The sequence below is a fragment of the Botryllus schlosseri genome, chromosome 16 (genome assembly GCF_051294905.1).
Source record: "Botryllus schlosseri isolate E-star chromosome 16, Bs_hap1, whole genome shotgun sequence".
Lineage (NCBI taxonomy): Eukaryota > Metazoa > Chordata > Ascidiacea > Stolidobranchia > Styelidae > Botryllus > Botryllus schlosseri.
In genome coordinates this window covers 3317871-3340836 of record NC_137251.1, presented here as the reverse complement: position 1 = coordinate 3340836, position 22966 = coordinate 3317871, and the positions used below count along the sequence as shown (strand labels likewise).

At 39.7% G+C, this 22966-nt stretch overlaps 1 protein-coding gene across 2 annotated transcripts in view; it reads right to left on the bottom strand.

Annotated features, from left to right (window-relative positions):
• The window catches only part of LOC145459306 (uncharacterized), a 31442-nt gene extending 17774 nt beyond the window's left edge, over positions 1-13668 (bottom strand). Inside the window, exons 1-11 of one of the 2 annotated variants that reach the window (XM_080337951.1) lie at positions 11625-13668; positions 10056-10376; positions 9882-9992; positions 9636-9794; positions 7559-7667; positions 7378-7490; positions 5077-5158; positions 4896-5015; positions 3990-4098; positions 3797-3918; positions 176-255 (exon numbers count right to left, since the gene is read on the bottom strand). In XM_080337951.1, the coding sequence (XP_080194077.1) occupies positions 176-255; positions 3797-3918; positions 3990-4098; positions 4896-5015; positions 5077-5158; positions 7378-7490; positions 7559-7667; positions 9636-9794; positions 9882-9992; positions 10056-10376; positions 11625-11741 (1443 nt within the window). In that variant the 5' untranslated portion in view covers positions 11742-13668. The remainder of the gene's footprint in view (positions 1-175; positions 256-3796; positions 3919-3989; positions 4099-4895; positions 5016-5076; positions 5159-7377; positions 7491-7558; positions 7668-9635; positions 9795-9881; positions 9993-10055; positions 10377-11624) is intronic. The other variant, XM_080337952.1, reaches the window with a different exon arrangement.
• Positions 13669-22966: the final 9298 nt, after the last annotated feature.

Below are 22966 nucleotides of genomic sequence, written 5' to 3'. Positions count from 1 at the left end.
ACCGAATGGTCTGACAACCTTTCCAGTGGTTATGAAAACAAAATCCCGTGACGTTTGAATTTCAGAATTTTTCGATCACACACAATATCGTACATAAACTGCGTATCAGTCGTCGTCACAGACTGGTTCGTCCCGCAAACATCACACCGCGCTCCACAAATCAAACGTATCTCACCTGAAGGGATTCCTCCCTCGCCTTGAAAAACATGTTCTCGTCCAGTTCGGTAATATCCGCTTTACACGATTTCCCTTGACCTACAAAACAAGTACGTTCCCATTGCTGTCATCTGCACAATTAATAAAGCGCCCGGGGCGTTCGGGAAGGATTTCCAAGGCAAAGTATGCTGCCAGTGACAAATAACAAGGCAGACACAACATGAAAATCCGTCTGTAGTTCTGGTAATGTCATCACAGTGAATTCGTAAGGCGTAACCATTCTCATGATCCACATTTTGCGAGAAAATATTTCGAGTTTGACATACATTGTTCGTTTAAAGTAGCTTGACATATTTTGGAATCACTTCTTCAAAGGTCAGTCCCAGTGCCCTCAAATACTTTTCGAGCACCAGCATGACAAAAAAATTTACAAAAATACTTGCGACCCGAGCAATTTGTAAGCAGGTGATTTCCCGGAAAATACACTCTTGCCAAGCTTGCTAGCTTGCTATAACATATTCTCGCAGAAAATAGTGTGCGAATAATTACTTTCTCATCTTTTGGTTATGAGAGCAGACAAAAAGAGAAATGAAAGAAGAATAGATGAAACTTGACACACATAAAACTTATAACCGAAAGAGTGTATTCATTTTCCTCAATGACATAGACACGGTGTTGAGAATAGACCAATTCAATTCCAGGTTTCATTTTAAGACTTGTCTATACAAGACTGTCTTGTGTAACTATATTTAATCTGTATTTGCCTATAAGGTAAGTCAATACCGAAAGTTATACCAAGCGATCTGTTGATTGACTTTGACTCACATTGTGGGTTTCATATTTCAATCGATGGAAATACAACCACCACCCTCAATCGGGATGTGAACTTTCGAAAAGGCCCAAATGCAATGCCTGTATGGTAACAACAGAGTATTTTGTGACCCACACTTGAAGGATTCGTAACATAAATTTTGCTTGCAAGGAGTGTTTTATGGTTTAGTACCTGAATCAGACAGTTAATGACAGTATCTGGAGGGTTATTTAATATATCTAACCTAATATCAAGTAGCTTGTATAACAAAATGTGTTCTATGCATATCACCTTAATTTATGACAAGGAACTACATTTCCTTAGTTCTAGGTATATAAATGCGGCCCAAACTAAACCAAAGAGGCGGCGGCATACAATGTGATACCACTGATAGCATATGCATGGAAGAAGAGTATTTAGCTGATGTTTGTTGTGTCACAAATCACAATATTCAACTACAATTCACCATCGCAGGCGGAAATTTCGTTGAACAAAGCGTAAAGATGTTCCAGGCAGCAGCTATGATATGGCGTATTCAACATCATAATTCATAAACAATGATTCCCATAGAATGTACAAAAGAGGCCACATTCACAGGAAGACATATACTGTTTCAAAACAATTCAAACTGTAACTGCCCATCGATTGTGCTCAATAATTGGAATTAAATCACAAGTCATAACCACGCCATCAATGAATCACCCATGAGAAATTACCCACGTATTGATAAACAAACGCTAGTGTTAGCTTTAATCGAAGAATGACATGGCATTATAATACAATAACAAAACGCATAGCCAGAGACAAGTACATCTACTTCCCTTTTACGTGCGGTTTATAAATAGCACTTGACCAGTTTTAATGTAACTAGCGCAGCAAGCATAGCTCAATTCGTTCAGCAGCCGGAACAACACAAAACAGATTCCTCAATACACTTCTGTGAAAAAATGTCACAGCGCTTTATCATCGCACACAAGATTGCTTTGTTAAAACAAGGCTAGATGTACTTGAAATCTGCGATCGAGGTCAAATACGAGATAATAGCCTCTCAATAGAGAGAAAAGTACCGGAGAGAAGACCTGGTGGGTGGGGTGATATTGAAAAAATATTAATATGTCAGCTCCATAACAAACCCAAAACACAATACTTTCTGATAAATGTCTGGAATCATATCCAAGCATCAATTATGACTTACAAAACAGAGCTGTCGTGTTCGGAACTATTTACAAATATACATAATTACAAACAACATACAGATGCCTCATTAATGTTACAAATCCTTTAAATTCGATTCTAATAATTGTATGTATGATACACAGTGTTATTAATTAATCTTATATCGTGAACATGGTCAAAATAGCAAAGAATCAATATGATAGTAAAATCCAAGAAGAAGAGCTGTAATGTAGGCTAACTAACAAACATCAGTAGGTTCTAATCAGACTGAGTTAACAGAGCTAACTATATCAGTCCCTTGAGACCCTGCTCAAGGTAATTTCCATAGTAGTTACCAGATAAAGAATCATATTCCATCACCAACCATGTCAAAACCAGCAGCCTTAACCCCTTATTAGAAATATGACCTCAACCTGACCCGTAAGGTAAAGATCATGAAATGTGAGGTCATAGGATTAGCAGTAAGCCTACTTATCTTACATAATGAACTAACGAATAGTGTAAACAGGAAAGTGAACAAGGAGCATTTATAAATGTATATCTCACAACCAAGTTTCTGAATTCAAATTGTAAACAGCAATTGACGCAATTACGAATGCTGATCCCGCAAAATAATAATTAGCAGTTCACATCAGGGTAAATTTACCATACAAAAAATATAACTTTGTTCCAGCTCCAAAGCAGGGCTACTCCCATGAAACATTATGCGTTGATACATCTATAGTCTAGACTGGTTTTGTCATCAGTTTAAGTTGTTAATCCTATTTATCCAGAAAACTTGGCGGGACCTATGCTAGTTGGTGGTCTCTGTGAACATCTCCAATACGTTTCATATAGTAGTATACCGTTTCATATAGTAGTATACCGTCAACTCGTTGTATATATCACGCATACTTTGCCGAAAGAAAATCAAAATCTTCAAAAAATTTGTTTTACCCCCCAAGATGCTAAAAGGGACATCAGTTAGCCTACTCTGATTCCAATGCAACGATTATGTGGCCCAGACAAACCAGGTTTACAAAAATATGGACCGCTTGTAAAGACAAATGACTGCTGCTGCGTTACATGACACCGTTTGATGTCAGATTAAGCTGTTGTCAACAATTGCTTTCAAAAAATCATCTATGGCTGGAAGATGCCATATCATTAATATAGGCAATATTATATTGCTATACGATTCACCTATTTTCACCTCGAGAAGTGATTTTGATCAATGCCCCATATATTTGCGAAGGGGGTCGGTTAACTTTCTAAAAAAGTTTTAGGGGTCGGGTCCATAAGAAAAAAGGTTAAGAAACACTGGGTTCTATAAACTTTTGCAGACTTTGAACATAGGTAGACAGTGTGAAGCTGTGAACTCATTACACAAACAACTGTTGACATTGAGGGTATGCCGTTTGAGAAACATTCAACAAAGGAGAGCGTCTCGGAATACAATAATCACCCTCTCACATATGCATAGATTAGTGAGGCTTAAAAGATAGACCAAGGCTCAACCAGGTAGGTAGACCGAGTCAATAATTTCAAAAACAATACCAAGTTCACCAAAATCATACTTACGGTATCGCTATATCACACAAAAGGCAATAACGGGGTCTCAAATAAAGCAGCAGCAAAGCTGACAAGCACGCGTCAAAAATGGCTTAAAATTACCGTCAACTTTAGCCTCGTCGACATCCATTTCCTGTTTTCTATGCTGCCCCATGATCACCAATTGCGTGGTCCGTGCCATGGACGTGATGGTCCTCCGTCCGGACAAGGACGGGGTGAAAAATCTGAACGAGAATCACAAGTGTAATTGGTCCGCACTCTGCCATGCAAGACACGAGCGTTCTCGCGACGTTACCTGGTCATCCCGTCGATAAGTCCTTTTGGCTTTTTGTCATAAGGCACTTGAAGATAATGTTGTCCCCCGGAAGTAGTGATGCTTTTAGCACCGGAATCCGTGACATCTTCTGAGAGAGTAAGAACAAACCGTCAATCTCACTGAGGCTCAAGTCAATGATTATTTTCACAATGGCAGTTGAAAGGTAAGATGATCAGCTTCTGTAGCCCATAGCACGGTAACAATAACTTAACAATCATACCTGCTATTAAAATTTCACTCTTTGATATATCAAATTGATTTACACACGTTTTTTGTGAGCCTGACTTACGAAAATCGAGTACGACAGAAGACAATAAATATTATATTATATTACATAAAATTAGGAAGTGAAGCCCAGTTCCGTACATAATTCCGTAAATAACTGCAATACCAAAGCTTTCCCGGACACACATTGCCTTGTCCATCAGAAATCAATGGAGATAAGACTTTGAATCACTTCACAATTGGAAAGATATTGAATATGCAAAGAGCCGAATTTACGACAAATATCTCCAGTTGCAGATCGTTTATTCGGATAACTGTTCTTGGGTATCGAGAAAACTGATATGAACGCAACGCTATTGATACCTGCCGAGGCAAAATGACAGAGATATCTCTCAAATTGATTTTTCAATCTTGTCGGGCATGAAACCTAATTGGCTTTATCGGTGTCTGGGGTTAATTGTTTCTTTAATGAGTTTTTCATACCAGTATTGATACCAAATAAAAATCTATCTTCAACATCAAGGGTGCGTAGTAATCAAGGATTTAAGGTCCATAGAGATTGGGACAACAAAAAGAATTAAAACTAATAGCTACAGGTCGATCAATTCGGAGACATCTGTGATCAAATCGTTAATGAGTAGAGTTTAACAGTGATCAAACCTGATGTCTTCTGGTCGACTACAGAAATGATTGGGCAAGAACCGTTATTTGTAGATGAACTGTGGTTGTTTGAGACGGACTTGTCAGATTCGGTCTTGCAGATTTGACAGACAAAGGAACCTGAAATGCACGGTAATCGGGTACAAAACGGAAAATCCTGAACAATTCAAAGCCGCATTACCTTTGGGCACCTGCGTTATCCTGGGAGTGCAGCAATCCAAATGGAAACCCCGGTCGCAAGAGTCGCAGAACAGCAAGTTCTCCTGAGAAAATACAATTCAATTAGTCAACGATTTAAATGTTATAGTGTTGCTTGGATGAAAGAAAATAAAAATTTCCCAATAGTACTCATCGAAATTGTATACCAACCACTTAAAATGAGTTAAGTCCCGGTTTGCTCAGTGTCAATGACCGCAATCCAAGAACCAGCTACATGACAAATCATCCTACCTCAATAATGCCACAAAATATTCGGATAAGAAGCTGCCCAGCAGACCACAACTCAAAAGAAACAAAATCGAAAGTACTAATCCCAATCGAATTTTTGATTAAACAAAAGGCAGAGGCAGAGTATAAACTTTGCGCAAAACAAACTCTGTACGATCATAACGCAAAAAGGTGTAAGGTAAATATCTCGGACAGAGTAATCCGTCTGGAGTTCAGATAGGGTAGTCCTTCGATTTGCTGCCTTGAGAATTTCAAGCATTTTGGGTTGAATTGCCACACCACGATGACGGCTGAGCAAGCATATGCCTAGGGCATGCTTTTACAACTAAGACTTCGATGTAGATATACAATTTTCAAGTAGCCACCAACACCGTTTGAACTTGAGCAGAGGGCAGTAAACAATGCAATTTCGGTTTCAATAATTTATCACCCTTTGTACAATGCACACTGCACAGAATATTAGCAAATAGACAGTTGAATTTGCTAAGCCACATACTGCTAACGATACAGTTACATATGTAACCACTATAATTTAATATACAATTGGTTACATACACTTATATAGACTCTGAGATGGATTGGAATAAATTTCATGAACAGATCATACACGTAAAGTACAACAACAACAGTTGTTAGTAACAAATTTGCGGAAAGTGCACACCCATTATTCTTCATTCAGTGCAGAATAACAGGAAACACACCTTGTATATTACTGTCGAGCCTGTACGCTACAAGACCTATCAGGTATCACGAGAAAGACATAACTTCAAGGAAAACAATAAGAAACATCTCGGTTAGCCGTATCTTGTAAATTCGGTTTAGAACCGCACATATGATCCGTCATTACCTAAAGGAGAAATACCATCTGGGTGGTGAGGGATGCGAGATTCCCATTAATTATTCACGAATTCTCAATAAATTAAGGAACAAGTCACATGCTGTGTTTTATTGAGTATGTGGACTTGGAACCACCAATTATAATATATCGCAAAAGGGTAAGGTGGAGTTTAGGAAACACATGAGATATGACAGTAATTTTATCAACATAGTCTTAATTATTCACTATTCAGATGCATAATTTGAAAAAAGGGCATATTGCTATTAACTCTGCTCGAAGAGCTGATGTAATAGCACTGTTAAAATGCATAGTTTATGGCCTTAATATGTACTATTGTACATGATATCATAATAATGCAAGTGGAGCTCTTATTGCAATCAGAACAAGCAAACACTAAAATTGAACACTTCTTAGGTCTATTCCATCAACAGCCATTTTATCTTAAACGCTAAAAACTTACTTCGCTAGATTAGCTAAAATTAAGTTATGAATTAATTGTCAATGAGCAATTTGTTCATGAGTGCAATAATGACCTCATAGGTTTCACTTCGTGCTGCAGACAAATTTTGGCAGATACTGATTGTAGTGCATGAAAGAAACCAGAACAAAGTATAATGACAAGTACCACTAGGGTCACGTTTATAGTTTATTCTGTTATTTATTTAACATACAGTTCCAAATGAACTTCAAAAATACGAAATAGAGATTCGTGAAGTTCATGCTAAAACGCTACAGTTAGCACTGTTCACTAAAACCATACACGAATACAGTGATAAAGTTGTCTGTTCATTAGCGAGACTGTATTGCTGTGTGTGGGGTGATTTTCGACATTAGCAAATAGCAGTGAGTCAGATATTAACACCATGCTGACTCTGGCGAACCAGACATACCTTTCTATTGAATTCTAGACAATACAAAATGATTCAGGGTAGGCATGAAAAATCCACTGCCTACTGAGTCACCAATTATGATGCTATGAAAAGTTTTGAGGAGGGATATTACTCCTTAGTACTCATGATCCAAATTAATTCAATATACACGTCCAGGGTGCTTTTGATTACAATACTGGCAAATAATTGAACAGAAGTCATGCAAAATAACAAGAAACCATATAAAAATTAATTACATAATGAATCCATGAAAAATCAATGCATCAAAGGCACCAGCCCGGCTACAGCAGAACAAATTTCAACTTACAGCATTCATCTGGGAACCACAGACATAGCAACTCTTGCATTCGTTACACTGCCAGCGTAAGGTTTTCACTTTTGCCGTTATTTCAGGAGACAACTTCAAACACGAGGGATGTCCTGCGAAGATGCATGAAAATTCGAGATCAGAGCTACCCAAGAACAACTGAAATCATTCTATCACTCACCGCTATGGCCACAATCAGCGCACGACAGCAACTCTTCCGGCTTTCCAAATTTGTTGCATTCAGCCGTGCCGCGGCAGTCGCCGCATATGTACATGGGCATCGCAACGGCCTAAGATAATAGAGGTTGGTTAGGGATGAAAACACATGATTAAATGATAACCAATAGTGATCATTCTGGATGGACAACACAAATTATTGATTTAAATCAGGTGTTTTAAATATCAAATCAAATTGGATGCAGAGCTACTTTAAAGCTTCTATTTTCTAATTGGGCTTTGTTTTCATTGACAGCTCTCACAAATCTCTTACTCGATCACATACTCCAAGATTATGTACTCACTGTACAGAGTATATTCTCATTCAAGAAGCTGGTAATTGTAAGTATTAGGCCCACTGGTAATTTCATTCAAACAGCCGAAAATATTTAAATTAATGATGCGATTGGGCTGCCCTTGACTTTGCCCATCCCTGGTGATGATTAATAACAAGTCAAATTACAAATCTATATCCAGTTGTGAGCTCCAAAAATTTAAATTTCAAGTCTAAAACGTAAACTCAGTTAACCTTAAAAACGATAATAACTGTTTGTGTTCCCCATCCAAGAGATAGGCTGTTATTGGTAATCAATCATCCGACACAGATACGAGTGTCAGATTCTAGACTTTCTCAAAATGCTCTCACACCCAACCTGTGCTAATGGTAAATAATACAACAACACGATAATGATGTATGGATGTAGGCATGCTTTCAACAATCAAATTGGATGAGACAGAATCAAAATAACGGTAATCCTGAATCTACAATATCCATCAATGCATGGAAACTGTTATTAACATGCCTCAAAACTGTCGTACAATGCCGGGGGGGAAAACTATTAAATCATCTTGACTAGAGTTACTTGAATGCCAAGTGTAATGCGGATGTCGAAGCAGTACACAGCCACAACATGCAATGAAATTTGCATACAGTGGCCAAGATTAAACTATGACAAGAGTCCAGCTGTCTCTTGTCTTGTCTGCAAGAGTGTCTGTTGCAGATATAGGGTATTTAAAATTTCAGCCAGTGCCACAAATAGTTTCAAGGATGCCCTACCCGTGACTGGTGGTACACTGGGACAAGGCTTGACGTGCCAGCCGGTAGTTTCAGGGAAGAATAACATATGTATTTACCGGAACAATGATAACACAGTTTAATTAGAGTTATTCAGATGCGGGTGGAGTGTTGTTTAAAAGAATTGCCGAGGCTCAATCAATACAGTCACAAATGCAGATAACTGGTATGTTATGGTTGTTATGCTTTTTGAATGACGGATCAGATGTAAAAATTTGGATGTGTCCAATCATTTGTTACCGGTAAGCAATAATGTGATAATAAAAAGATGTCTGTCCCCAGTGAACTACTTATCAAGTAAATACTAACTTACGCTACTTCCAACAAGTATACTACAGTGCCAATTTCGCCAATAGATAAGGTCCACTTAGTAGCCTACTTTCCTCAGTAACAGTGGTTTTAGCATCCCGCCGATTACAGCGTAGCAAAGAATGTTGATTGTACAAAACATTACCACCAATTTTGACACATGCATGGGCAAGTTCAAAACCAGTGGCAGGTCAGATTCGACACGCAGGATAAACATTGCCGACCGCGGCCCTACAGCATTGTAACATTGTTTTGACGAATTGGCATAATACATAAATATAGTATCATAATTCAAGTTACAACAAACAATGTATTCATAATTCATATTGCCAAATAATTCAACTCGAAGCTTTTCGACCGACTCTCATCAGGAGCGAACGTACCGATGAGAGTCAGTCGAAGACCTCAAGTCGAAAATTTTGGCAGCATGAAAATATTGTTTGTTGCGATATATTCAAGTTTTGTATGGTGTGGTTTAAGCATGAATATTTTCTTGTTCGTCACATAAATATTGAAATGGGTGGAGAAAATTTTCTCAGTGCCAGAAAAATGATGTGGCTCGCGTACCCCCAAAAATTACCTCGCGTTTCCTGGTTTGAGAACCCCTGTGCCCAATAATCAATCGGCCTAATCACATCATCGGAGTAAAAGCATTCACCTTGGCTACATCCGAATCTTTGGGGCCCTCTGTGACATCGTTATAATCCTTTTTTGCGGCAACTTTTATGATATGACCGTCTTTCAACAATCGATTTCTGGCAACTCCCAATTTGACAGCTCCCCTTAAATGGCGCAAGAATTCGCTTGCGGGCATGCCCTGCAAAATAAGTTTAGACGAATTGGTTCCTGAATTAATATTTCCAAGCAAAAATTTGGGCTCAGCTGCACACGAAGGCTATCCCACCTGAATATAGTAGAAAGATGTGATGTGCTTTTCCACATCTTTGAGAGTGCACCCATCAGGTTGCTTCATGGCAGTGATAGCATGTGACAAGACCTTCACATAGTCAGAGTTCTAAATAAAATCATGAAGTATTTCATGGATTTGCAATCATAAGTCACATGTGAAATCACAAACTTTTATCATCTTGTGCCTTTGCAGAGGATCTTTTGGAATGAGTGTGATTTCCGGAGGAGGAGATGTTGGAACAAGAGGAGATGACGTGGATTTGGGTGCTTTGTTTGAGGCAGCAGTAGGCGTGCGCCCAACCGTTTTCGGAGTCATAGTTTCAGGGTCTCGGAAAGACCATTCTCCGCCACTCATGAGCTTCAATACTTGACCCCTGGCCACCATTTCCTCAATAACTGCAGTAAAATCATCTTCCGAAAGCTTTGAATGCACTTTGCCGACAATGTTGATAATTCTTTTCAAGTTGGGACGTTGTTTCTGGCCTTTGATCTGTAAGTAATCAGTCGAGATGATGAAAAGTACACTAGTTAACTAAAGCTTATCTAGATATCAATTCCACAGGGTTGGAATGACTTGAGTCACGATTTTTTGAATACTTGACTTAACTAGAGTCATTTTTTCAAATGCATAAAATGACTCGACTCTAGGCAATTTGTGTATTGACTTGACTTGTACTCGAGTCATTGTGAAGGACTCAAACCTGATCATATGACTCAAGACTAGGACGGCCAAGACAGACATTTCATTGTAACTTCAAAGAATAGTAAAGTCACCACGTTACTGGTATTTCGTCTGTCAGTCCTGATACCAGGAAAACAGGACCACAAACTGTTGGGACTGAGGAAAATTATATAATATATTATATTATGAATGCGAGCCCTTCTATATCACTCAAGCAGAGTTGAAAAAAGTGGGTTGAATCAGATTGAACTCAAAACTGATCAGTGAACACAATGACTTGGACTCGGACTCGAGTCACAGCACTATGACTTGGACTTGACTCGGTGCGAATTGAACATGACTTGACTTGACTAGAGTCAGAACTATAAAAGTGAGATTGATTTGTGACTCGAAACTTTGCAACTTGGTTCGACCCTGCAAATCCGACTAGTAATGGAACAGCTTTTCGTAATGTAAGTTGATGACAAGATGGCATGTTTTTTGGCCTTTTGAAGCCATTTTTCTATGATTGCTATAAAATTCTAACAGTCTTGCAGTAATATCGAATGTGTGCTAAAAGTCAACACAAAGAACGAGACCTCGTTCAGAGGCACATTTTGAAATAGTATTTTCAATTCAATTCAAAAATAACCATGATGAAGAAATGTTATGGGTTACTGGAGGTGTGGAGCATTCTGGAGTAAAACAGAAAATACTGCATCGTGTTTGATCTCACACATATGGAACAGAATGGCATCATTTACAACAAAGCTGCATGAAAAATAGAGTGAGCTGGTGCTTCAAATGCCATAATATGATCATGTTACTGGCTTCATAAATCAGATAACTTCACTAGCCAATTCTATGGTGTGTCGCCACATTTCTGACATTCACCACCTTGAATTTTCATATCACGCTTGCAAGGATTTCATCATGGCATAGGTTGAATTGTTCAACATTCATGGATGTGCATGACTGAAGAGTTACACCTAGAACTTGGACAACACAACTTGAAACCCTGAGACAAATCAGGTACGTGCAACAATTTAAGAAACCAAGGGAAGCACTATTACTAACCCGATTTATAGCCATCAAGACGTCATCCTTGATTGGGCCCATATCATCGACACTGATTTTTTGAGCTCCAGTTGGGGTGCTGCAAGTACTCCCTTTTTGTGATGTTTGCTTCACCATGTTGGTAGTGAATGCAAAGTGCAACGTAATCGCTCCAATTATACACAATTAAGTTACATCTTCCAGGCAGAAGCCCATAACATTCATTGTAGAATTGTTATACAATAGCTAATTGATTTCTTTTATCAAAAAGTCACAACGGTGATAATGCTGTAGAAATAAAGCACAACATATTAGCAGTTATGAGCACAATGTTACCCTTCTCAAATGTATATTATTAGTATGGATGTTACATTTGGATAAATAAACTTCTGGCGCTGACATAGTGTTAACTGTCGAATATATTGATAAACCAATATAGACAAGAGAGAGAGATCAATGCAGAGAAGACAGACAATTTAATCAATATTGATCAACTCATATATATTTCTAATTGTACACAAATCCTTGAGACCGCACGTCCATGTCAACATATCCCTAAGAGTGATGCGTCAAATCATTGGAGGCGCATGTGAATATAACAGATGCAATACTGAGTTAATTGCAGCACAGAGAGAAATTGTATCATGCTAATTCTTTGCCATCGATCATGCATCGTTCACAGCCATTGTCTCACTTTTTTGTTGGTGTTTACATGCCCCTCAAATCAAGCCAAATCTTGGCGTGTATACTTTGAGCATGTGAGTTCACGGGGGCAACATTGTGGCATAGCATGGTATGTTATGAAACGAAATTTCAATGATTGTGTGATACGCACGCCCATTCGGCTGACAATGGTCTTCAACTCTTCGTATATACGCAAATCTTCCTTCAATACCATACAATACAATTTCCCGGGCCCACATACATCAAGTTCATACACCTCATTGAAAAGCAAATTTGCAGGGCCAAAATGACTACTACAATATCAGACTATGCTCATACCATTACGTATGCAGTTAGATCTGACTTGGCTTGGCTTCTGCAAGTTGTCACTCGGACACAAACACAAGATTACATACCGGTAATACAAGATTACATACTAAGCAGGAAAATACCCATCAGGCTTGTTGCAATCAATCAGATCAAGCTCGCTGTCATTCATGCTTACAACCTCAAGAATCTCACTTATGACTATCACTTGTCGGGTAAATCGAATTAAGTTTAGGCCTACCATACACTTTACTGCTGTGTTCATTTGTTGTTGTGCAATTATATTGTAAACATGTTCGCCAGGCTATGTAACTTCTCCTTTTGATAGCACTAGCCTTGTTTGTCTTGATGCATTCACGCAATTCCAAGTTGATGTTGGATTTGCATCTACTGATGCTTTATCTTATGCAATAAGATTACTACATCCCCCTAGGTATTACTATACGAGCCTTGATACGACTACTTTGATATTTTTGAGCTATATAACACTATGTTTATTTTTTTATTTTTTTTTATTAAATTACTTCAAATCGTCGCTGCTCACCTGATATATCAGGCAAAACGTACCGAGATTCCAGTAGTGACAAGTAGTACGGTATTTGTGTAACATGAACATGACAACATTTATATATATAAATAAAATGAAGTCACTTCAAACTTAATTTCATTTTCCTAAGTCTAAAACAGTCTCGAAATACTTTAAAACTATAGCTCCAGCGCTCCAGCTTGCATCATTGGAAAATCATCTACATACCTTTGTATGAAAGCCACTTCTACATTATTCGAGTATTCTGAGTCTGGGTTGTAAATCGCTAATTGACGACCGTTAACCAATGGATAGTATCTGCCGACTGCTGGTAGCTTAGATATACATGATATTATATATACCTTACTGTACCGCATTCTAAATCTCTCTCGCTATCAATATACCAGCTTCTATACACCTACTCTGGAACCGGAATTAATAGTTAACTAACCTGATGTTAAAGCAACATCTAATTTGTAAATCGGCAAACACAAAAGCAATGGGGAATCAACCCTATTCCGTATATGAACTTCAAAACTTACACCATCATGATACAATAAAGCAGCCGATGCATGGAATCGGAATGAATATGGAAAAAATTGAGAAGCAGATAACATCATGTCACGTGACCAAGAGTTTACGTCATTGTTGGGAATCCTTTCTTTGGATATACGATAGTTTCATTCTTTCAACATTGATGCACAATATCACGATATCTACTGGTAAAATTGACCATTTAGTTAATAAGAAGCTAATGCTGATCCGATTCTATTTTCAAGGTAATCATCATTACGCGTTAATGACAACTTAAATATAAACGGAAATTTTCTCTTTCGAAGTCTACGCTGCCCAACCGTAAACATGCATCACGTGACCATATGAAAGCGGTGTGATGGTTTAGGCCAGGGATGCCAAATTCGATTTGAATCGCGAGCTGAAGTCAAACCTTCTGGTCGCTTGCAGGCAGTACCAGTCAACTAAGGCCTACACCCTACTTCCAAGCCCATATAACTTTCTTTTTTAGTGGAATGATTCATTATCAAGCCAATAGTATGCATAATATCAGATAGCTGGTGCTCAGTTCAGTTTAATCATTTCAAAACACCACAAGACTGCGATACAATGAATAGATAGGAAGGTGTCGAAACGACTTGGATTAGTCTTTGAGATCAGACACCAAACTGGGCCCAGGCGATATAAAAAGGAGGCATGCACCGCACACTGAATGAAAAGTCAAAGTTATAAGGACAAGCAACAAAATGAGGTGGCATAGGACGGGGTAGACGAGGTCGATATGTCAGGTCGTGGTCCGGTAAAGGTAAAGTAGAGTGCTGACTAGTATTCCTTTAGTAGAAATTGCTTGTATTTCGACTTGAATGTGGACAATGGACATGCTTATTGCTCAATGGGCAATTGGACATGCTCCACGACTAGCGGATAGCCGGCGATAGCAGTGCTGATCGTAGGCCTAGTAGCTCATCTATCACTGCATTACCAAAAATCGAATTGGGAAGTATACCATGATTGGCGGATTGACAACAGCTGCAACTCACTAAAACAGTCGCTCTAACCGTCGTGTCACGATCATATAATAAGTTGTGGTGTTTCATCTATGCTCCTTTTGTTTTAGAGTTGATGCGACTGACCCTGTTAATGTATTGTGGGTAATACAAGAGATTTAATGGCAAATGCGGACTCTTCGGATTTGGTCAATCTGTAGATTACTACTGATTGATGTGAAACATGTGACAGGACGGTGGTCTTATCAGGAATGGATAATGACGGCTGCGAATTTCTTGTCACTTCGTAAATAAATAGGCTAAAGTCGGCCTAGGCTGCTGCGACCTAAAAGTAATATTTGTTAAAATCGTCATTAAACGAAAGCTACTGTCGCACTAATTCTGAATAATATTTAAATTATAACCTGGTTTTTCCACAATCCTAAAGGTCGGGAATTGGCATTGTTCCAAACAGTTGCCCGACATATGAGAATGCGACATTTTAGCATGCGTGTTGTTTCATAACCCCAAAAGTACCATAACCCAGTGATTCTCACTTCTCGACCTTTTAGAGCTCGCGGACCGGTAAAACTTCAAACCAAATGTCGTGGACCGGTGACCGGTGTGAACCTTCAAAAATCAAAATTAACCACCCTAAATTCAATTACGCAATAAGCAACGTCTTTGAATGAAATGCTGGATAAATGATATAAAAAGAAAGTGCTGAATTCATATGTGTAGAGCATTAACGTTTGATGGTGTAGGATAACTTATATATTACTCGAAGATTGCGTTGAAATGTTTTAGACAACATTTAGTTGTCGTAAAAGTGTAAAACACGACTCAACTGCATGCAGATTGCAGATACTAGTCCATCACCGGACCACGACTGACATATCGATCTCGCCTTCCATAACATGCCATCCCATCCCATTTCTTGTTGCTTGCTTTTTTCTATACTATATTCTTTACTTTTCATTCGCCTATAGGCCAAGCTGGGTGTCTGATTCCACGGACTACTCCAGGTAGCTTCGACACCTTCCTATCCTTTCATTGTGTCGCATTTTGTGGTGTATTGACCTGATAAAAATTGCTTATAAAACCAATGATGATATGGCAGATCCACAGCGTTTGGCAATTCAATGTTCCCTCTAATTTTAGATGAGTCTGCGCACACTCACCAACTCACTGCGCAGACCCTTGGAAAACAGTGCGTAACGACTAAAAAAAAAGGTCATCACCTCGGATTTTTTGTGCGCAACTTAGATTTTCTGTGCGCAGCGACCATGAAAGCACTGCGCATTTGCGCACGTGCGCAGCTTAGAGGGAACAGTGTTTGGCATGTAGATTCAAGGCATGTGATTCGGGCATTTGTTGCACGCATATGTTCTACAGCGTTAAGCATCTGCTACGAAGCTTTCACACAAGCGAAAGGCTATTTGAGCAAATTTACGCATGTTGATTGATGGTGCTAGTTAAGTTAAGGGCATAGCGAAAGCTGATTCAACGACGACATCGAAAGCGTAAATGAAATGAAATCCAAGGAATATGAGCACTAGGGCTCTTCAAAAATGACTTTTTTTTTCTCAAATCGTACTGGCTACTTGATAAAATTGTTAGGTTACCTAATTTAAGCCTACACACAAAATTTGGTTCAATTCCAGCCAGTAACCGCTTTGCTACTGAAGAAGAAAGTTTCTATTTATTACATAAAAATAAATAATAAAAAATTTGAAAATTTTCTGTTCACCCCATGAAAGTGTTAAGCTGTCTATAGAAACGATCCTCACCAAATTTGGTTCAATTCCAACCAGTGGAAGCGGAGTTATTGCCGTCGAAAAATTTTGATTTGAATAATTTACGGTGACCGATTCTTTGTTTATTTATTTTAGTTGTGCTCACCGTAAATACTATTTTATTCAAATCAAAATTTTTCGACGGCAAGTAGCCAGTACGATTTGAGAAAAAAAAAGTCATTTTTGAAGAGCCCTAATGAGCACAGCGATGACGTGGCTATTAGTGGATGAGAGGGTCAGGATGCTTTGCTAAGTCGAATATTTATTGACTGAAAAATAGGTCCGAAAATTTGTCACCGCGAGTACAAGTCATTCCAAATTTCTCATATATCGTCAAGTCATTAAAACGCGTGACTCGGATCGTCAAGTCAAGCGAAGTTTTTACTCGAGTCATACCAACAGGGATTGGTTGGTACTGAAATTTTCGTATCGTTGCATCTACATCAGGGCTGTCGATCAGACTGCCCTCGGAACGCATCGGCATCCGGCCCGTCCGCGGCTGCAACAACAATGGGTGCGGGTTCGAGCCCAACCGAGGTCGACATCAGAATTCTGATACCTAAGTGTTGGAGGTTGACCTAGGCTCCTCCTCGCCACCCAGGGCCGTAACAGCACTTCGTCAGCCCCCCCAAATAAAACTTTGGTCTTGCCCCCCCCATTGGGTTATAGACCGAACTTATGGGGGGCTTCGCCCCCCAGACCCTCCTTCAGCGATACACTTTTACCGCTATTCATCTTATTAATTGGTACTTTGTTTAGTGAATCAGCTTCTGTCGTCTAAGCGCGCGTAGCGCGGGAAATTTCTGGAAGTCATGATTTCATCGGTCAGTATGATCGGGAATTGCATATATTGTTATCAATTTTTATCTTCTCTCTGCTCACGTAATCAGATTTGCCGGTAGAGCTGAGTGAGGTGTGTTTGAAAAGGTAGGACCACTCAATAATAATTAAACATCTTCGGGGGTATACCCGTTGGCAGGAACGAAACAGCACCTCGTCAGGCCCCAAAAAACGGAGGTCTTGGTTGGGCTCCCTTAGGGTGATAAAACGACACCCCCCCCCATCCCGTTGTTCGCGTTTGTCACGAAATTATCCGTACCGTATTGTGAGCCAGCGCGAGGCGCGAAAATTTTCGATGATTTATGATAAAATCGGTCAATCAGATCGGCGATTACATATATATTATGCTATCAATTTATTGTCCTCACTACTCACGTAATTAGATTTACCGGTGGAGCTGAGTGAAGTGTCTTGAAAACGGGAGGGCCCGTAAATAATGATTAAACATCTTCGGGCGGGCGGACCCGTTGATATGACTTCGTTACATAATGTTATTTCGTGACTTCCAGTCTGCTATATCAAAAAATATAGAACCGCCCAAACGTAGGCTTCTAAACTAAGAGACGCACACGATTTCAAATTGGTATTTCTTCACTGGCATAAAATTTTTCCCAGCGGGATGGTGTTTGTCTTGTGAGGTTCAGATTGCAAAGACAGGAACATTCGGCGCCAGTCATTTAGGAGCCTATGGACATTTAAACCTATATGTATTTTGTGTATATAACGAAGTCTTCGGTCTGCATAAGGGCATAGACCTTTTCGGCCAAGCTTTTCTCGCTGCCGATCGTTCTGGCACACTTCTTGGAGTCTCATGCTATATGGCCTAAAACTTGATTGTATGTCATGGTGGGTGGTGGCGTGGTAATGGCCCAATACCCAATAATATAGATAAAAGGCTACTTGAATTCGCGCGCAGCGGGAAAAAATTCTGAAGTAATTGCATAAATTTTCAAAAAATACTCTATGATTTATGCTAATTCACGAAATAATGTTGTGCCCCCTTCGAGCTCGCCCCCCCCCCAATTCGGGGGTTTGGGGTGCGGCAGTTACGGTGCTGTCGCCACCTCATTCGCGTAAGCGTTGTCTTACAAAAAGCCGTGCCATAAGTCGGCAATTACGGAAAATAAGGAACAATATCGGCGTTGTGTAAATGACCATAGTAGTCGACAAACACACCATACCACAAAATAATAATAGTAAACGCCAAGCCAGCAGTGCGAAAAGAAACGAGCCATATTTGTGAATTCACGGAACCACCGTACCGTGTTGGGCCGGATTTTCGGTAGGACTTTTTCGTTTTTGGCCGGATCAGTACTTTTTCCTGATACGGCCGGAGCCAGAGGGAATTTGCAAACCGGATCGAAGCCGGACCAGAGAATTTGTCGATCCACTCCGCACTATTCCACCGATGTAAAGGCCTACAGCTGCTGACTCAAATCGTTCCGACCATTGGAGAACCCGAATAGTGATTTCATAATAATGAACTAAATTATAACTTACGTGTCTACCGTTAAATCTTTTGTCTTTCTTTCATGCAATGATATGCGTTCAAATGTGTTCAAATGTTCAACGTCGCATCACGACTAAAACGAAGAGGTCACATAAAAATATGTCAACTTTTGTCGTCGTTGAATTTATTTGTTTTAGCGGTTCTTATTGTATTCAATCCTGCAGCCATTCTACCAATTTGACCCATTCCATAATTTGATAATAAAGGCGTTATTATACCCCGTGATTATAAGGTATAGGCCTACTGTAGCTGCAGTGCTTTTCAACCTGTGGGATGATACGCACTTGTGCGAATGAAACAATTGCAGTGCAGATGACAGACGCATAGTGCGGATGAAAATTGTGGATATTTTAATACTTTTTCTGACGTGGTATAATTCCAATAAACTTACTGGGAGATTTAAGTACAGTGGCTCTCTAATTTTGTCATCGCGACGCATTTGAATCAACCTGTTTGACTTATGACACGCACCACTGTAATCGAAGCTTTTATAATAGCTTTGTCTCGCACCAGCCGTAGTGAATTAATATTTGCGTACTATTATTATCAAAGCAATCAAAATATAGTATGGTTTGAAAGCTGGTCTAGTGGTAGACAATAGACGTACAATGAATGAGCAGTGAGCACGTTTGAGCCAACGACACGCGGAGGACATGACCTAAAATTGACTTTCTGTTTTCATTCTTTCAACTATCATCCCGATGTAATTAAGGCTGGGGTTACCACAAGGTTTGCGATTGGTATAATTTTGACTCACGACGCACCAGACCGATCTTCCAATATCAAAAAATTTCTTCGTGCTTCGCGTGATTTCCATCGCATTGTTTGTGAATGGCCGAGGATTTTGTGTTGGGTACTAGCCAATGAGCGAGACACGTAGAAAAGTCGTTATACTATACATGGCTTGATCGTGAAAATGTGCCGACCTCTGTTCAACACGAATTAGTTTGGATTCATGATGAGATTTGTCGGACATTAGTTCCATGGAGAACACGGCTGGGGTGCTTTATTGTAGAGGTGTACATCTGTACAACGAGCTGGTGCGGGACTATATATGAGACACGTATTTCGCGGTCAACCCCTTCTGCGCTAGGACGTATGAAAATATTGGGTATTTGCCTAATTTCGAAAGTAGTTGAATATTCACTACATATACTGATGATTTATTGTTTCAAATTAGTAAGTTTACCTCTACCGATGTTTGCCCATTTTAATCCGCAACTTCGGGTTTTAAGACTGGATTTTGCCTTTTTTATGCAGTCGCGAATTTGCTGACTTTATAATATTAATAATATATAATCAGTTTTTTTGTAAATAGGTTGTGAGTCAGTATATATCTGGCGAAAGTGGGTAACGGTTTCCACTTTTCGGCGTTTTACAGTTAGCCTACCCCTCATAGACAATAAGCGCAGTGGTTCTCAAAGTTTGCGACACACCCTCACTTGATGATAGGGAACAATTTCACGCCCCCCCCCCCTTATCGTCATATCAAAAAATATTCAAAAGAGAAACCAAAATTTTTACAATCCCAACGCATTGTTTGGTTCCATCGTAGATATTATGTAGGGTTACCATAGGCCTACGTCCAAGGCCGTAACTGCCACACCCGAACCCCCCCCCCCAATTACGGGAGGGTGCCGAGCTCGAACGGAGCCCAAAATTATTTCGCGAATTAGCATAAATTATAGAGTATTTTTTGAAAATTTATGCATCTTTTTCAAAACGCACGATTTCAAGTCGCCAAATATCTTGATTATTGGGTGCTCTTCCCCAAAGAATTAATACGCAAGCTTTATAGAAATGGGCGTCGTTACCGAAAACGTCGTTATATATACAAAATACATATAGGTTTAATCGTCCACAGGCGCCTAAATGACTTTTGCGCCGAATGTCCCTGTCTTAGCAATCTGAAACCTCACAAGACAATATACCGTCCCGCAGGGAAAAATTATATGGCAGTGAAGAAATACCAATTGGAAATCGTGCGATCTTTTACTTTAGTACGTTTGGGCGATTTTATATTTTTTGATATAGCAGACGAGAGGTCACGAAATAACATTATGCAACGAAATCATACCAACGGGTAGGCCTACGCCCGCCCGAAGATGATAAATTATTATATACGGGCTCTACAGTTTCAAAAGCATCTCACTCAGCTCTATCGGTAAATTTGATTACGTGAGCAGAGAGGACAAGAAATTGATAACAATATATATGCATTTCCCGGTCTTATTGACCGATTTTATCATGATCGAATTATCGAAAATGCTCGCGCTTCGCGCTTGCTCACTAAACAGTACAGCTATAATTTCGTGGCAAAAGCGAACAACGTGATGGGGGGGGGGGTCAGTTTATCACCCTATGGGAGCCCAAGACTCAAGTTAGTTTTGGGGGGCATGACGAAGTGCTGCTTCGTTCCTGTCAACGGGTATACACCCGAAGATGTTCAATTTGAGTGGTCCTATCAATTCAAACACACCTCACTCAGCTCTATCGGTAAATTAGATTACGTGAGCAGAGAGAGAATGAAAATTGATAGCAATATATATGCAATTCCCGATAATATTGACCGATTCATCAGTCATGATTATGTAAATATCTCGCGCTTCACGCATTTGGGCGAGAAAAGCTGACTCACTAAACGGACAGCGGACACCCAATGAATATGATAATTTGCGGTAAAGAGCACATAGCGTGAGAGGGGTAAGGGGGCGTAGCCCCCCCAGAAGTCCGGTTTATCACCATGGGCCCAAGAACAACGGTATTTTTTTGGGGGGCGGGGGGGCTGATAAAGTGCTGTTACGGTCAACCAACCACGAGGTCGGAAAAAATTACCATTTTTCAGGATTTCCGGTATTGGAAGTCTGAAAATTTTGAAAAAGTGTCCTCTTTTCAGATTTCCAAAATATGGTAACCCTATATTATGGCGGTTGACATACTTCTAGAACATGTAATTCAGACTTTACACAGAGAAAAAAAATTATGAGCTGGACGTAATAAACACGGAGCGCCAAAAAATTTCCAGTTCAATATTTTGTCAAACATAATCTTGTGTCATGGTAGTACCATAGCGTCCTATATGGTGTCGACACAAGCAAATCTCACGCCTCAGTGAAATTGTATCACGTCACAATTTCCATTTGGCTACAGGCAATTTGACGGTCATTTTTGACCGGCTTGCCGAGCATTAAATTTTGGAAAACGGGTATCAATCGAAAGCTGACTCTCCACTGATTACGAAAATATAAATTTAATTCCGCTCATGGCCCTGGAACTCCCACAATCAGCCTCGAATTTTTCATTGTTATGGAGATTGGCACTGGGACGCAACAATGCTGTCTGGCGAAACGAGAGAGTAGCTCAGGACGTAATAATGCTGTCTGGCGAAACGAGAGAGTAGCTCAAGAGAAAAAGAGCCAGACACCATTCTTGCGTCTCAATGCTAATCTTCATAACAATGAAAAATTCGAGGCTGATTGTGGGAGTTCCAGGGACACGAGCGGAATAAAATTTATATTTTCGTAATCAGTGCAGAGTCAGCTTTCGATTGATACCCGTTTTACCCAATTTAATGCTCGTCAAGCCGGTCAAAAATGACCGTCAAATTGCCTGTAGCCAAATGGAAATTGTAACGTGATACAATTTCACTGAGGCGTGAGATTTGCTTGTGTCGACACCATATAGTACACTATGGTAGTACGTAGCACATACATATTTTAGCGATTTTGTTGCCTAATTCCCCACTTGATCTTTGCTCAAACGTATTTGACGATGGTAATCAAATACCAACAGGGAAATGCATTCACCATGCAGTTACACTTCATTCAGGGACATCTTTGGTTCGGTATCAGTCAAAATCTAGCATCGGTGTATGGATGATACGACACAATCATGACCACCCACTGCACAGTATTCGGTATTAGATAGGAATGATCGATAAGACCGTGAAGGTTGTCTAGTCTGATCACACCAGCATCAAACAGGTACACTTGACTCTGAACAGTCTGGCTGTAAAAAATGTTTAGTTAAAAAAGGAAAATATCAAGATTTCGTACAAACTGACGAAACGATCATGATGCCAATTAAGATGTAGAAGGATGCAAGGATAACAATCTACAGCGTCGCTTGTTAGAAATTGCTATGAAGGAAGTATCGAATGCGTCCGTAGGACTTCATGTCAAATTTGCTGGTCCACCGACAGC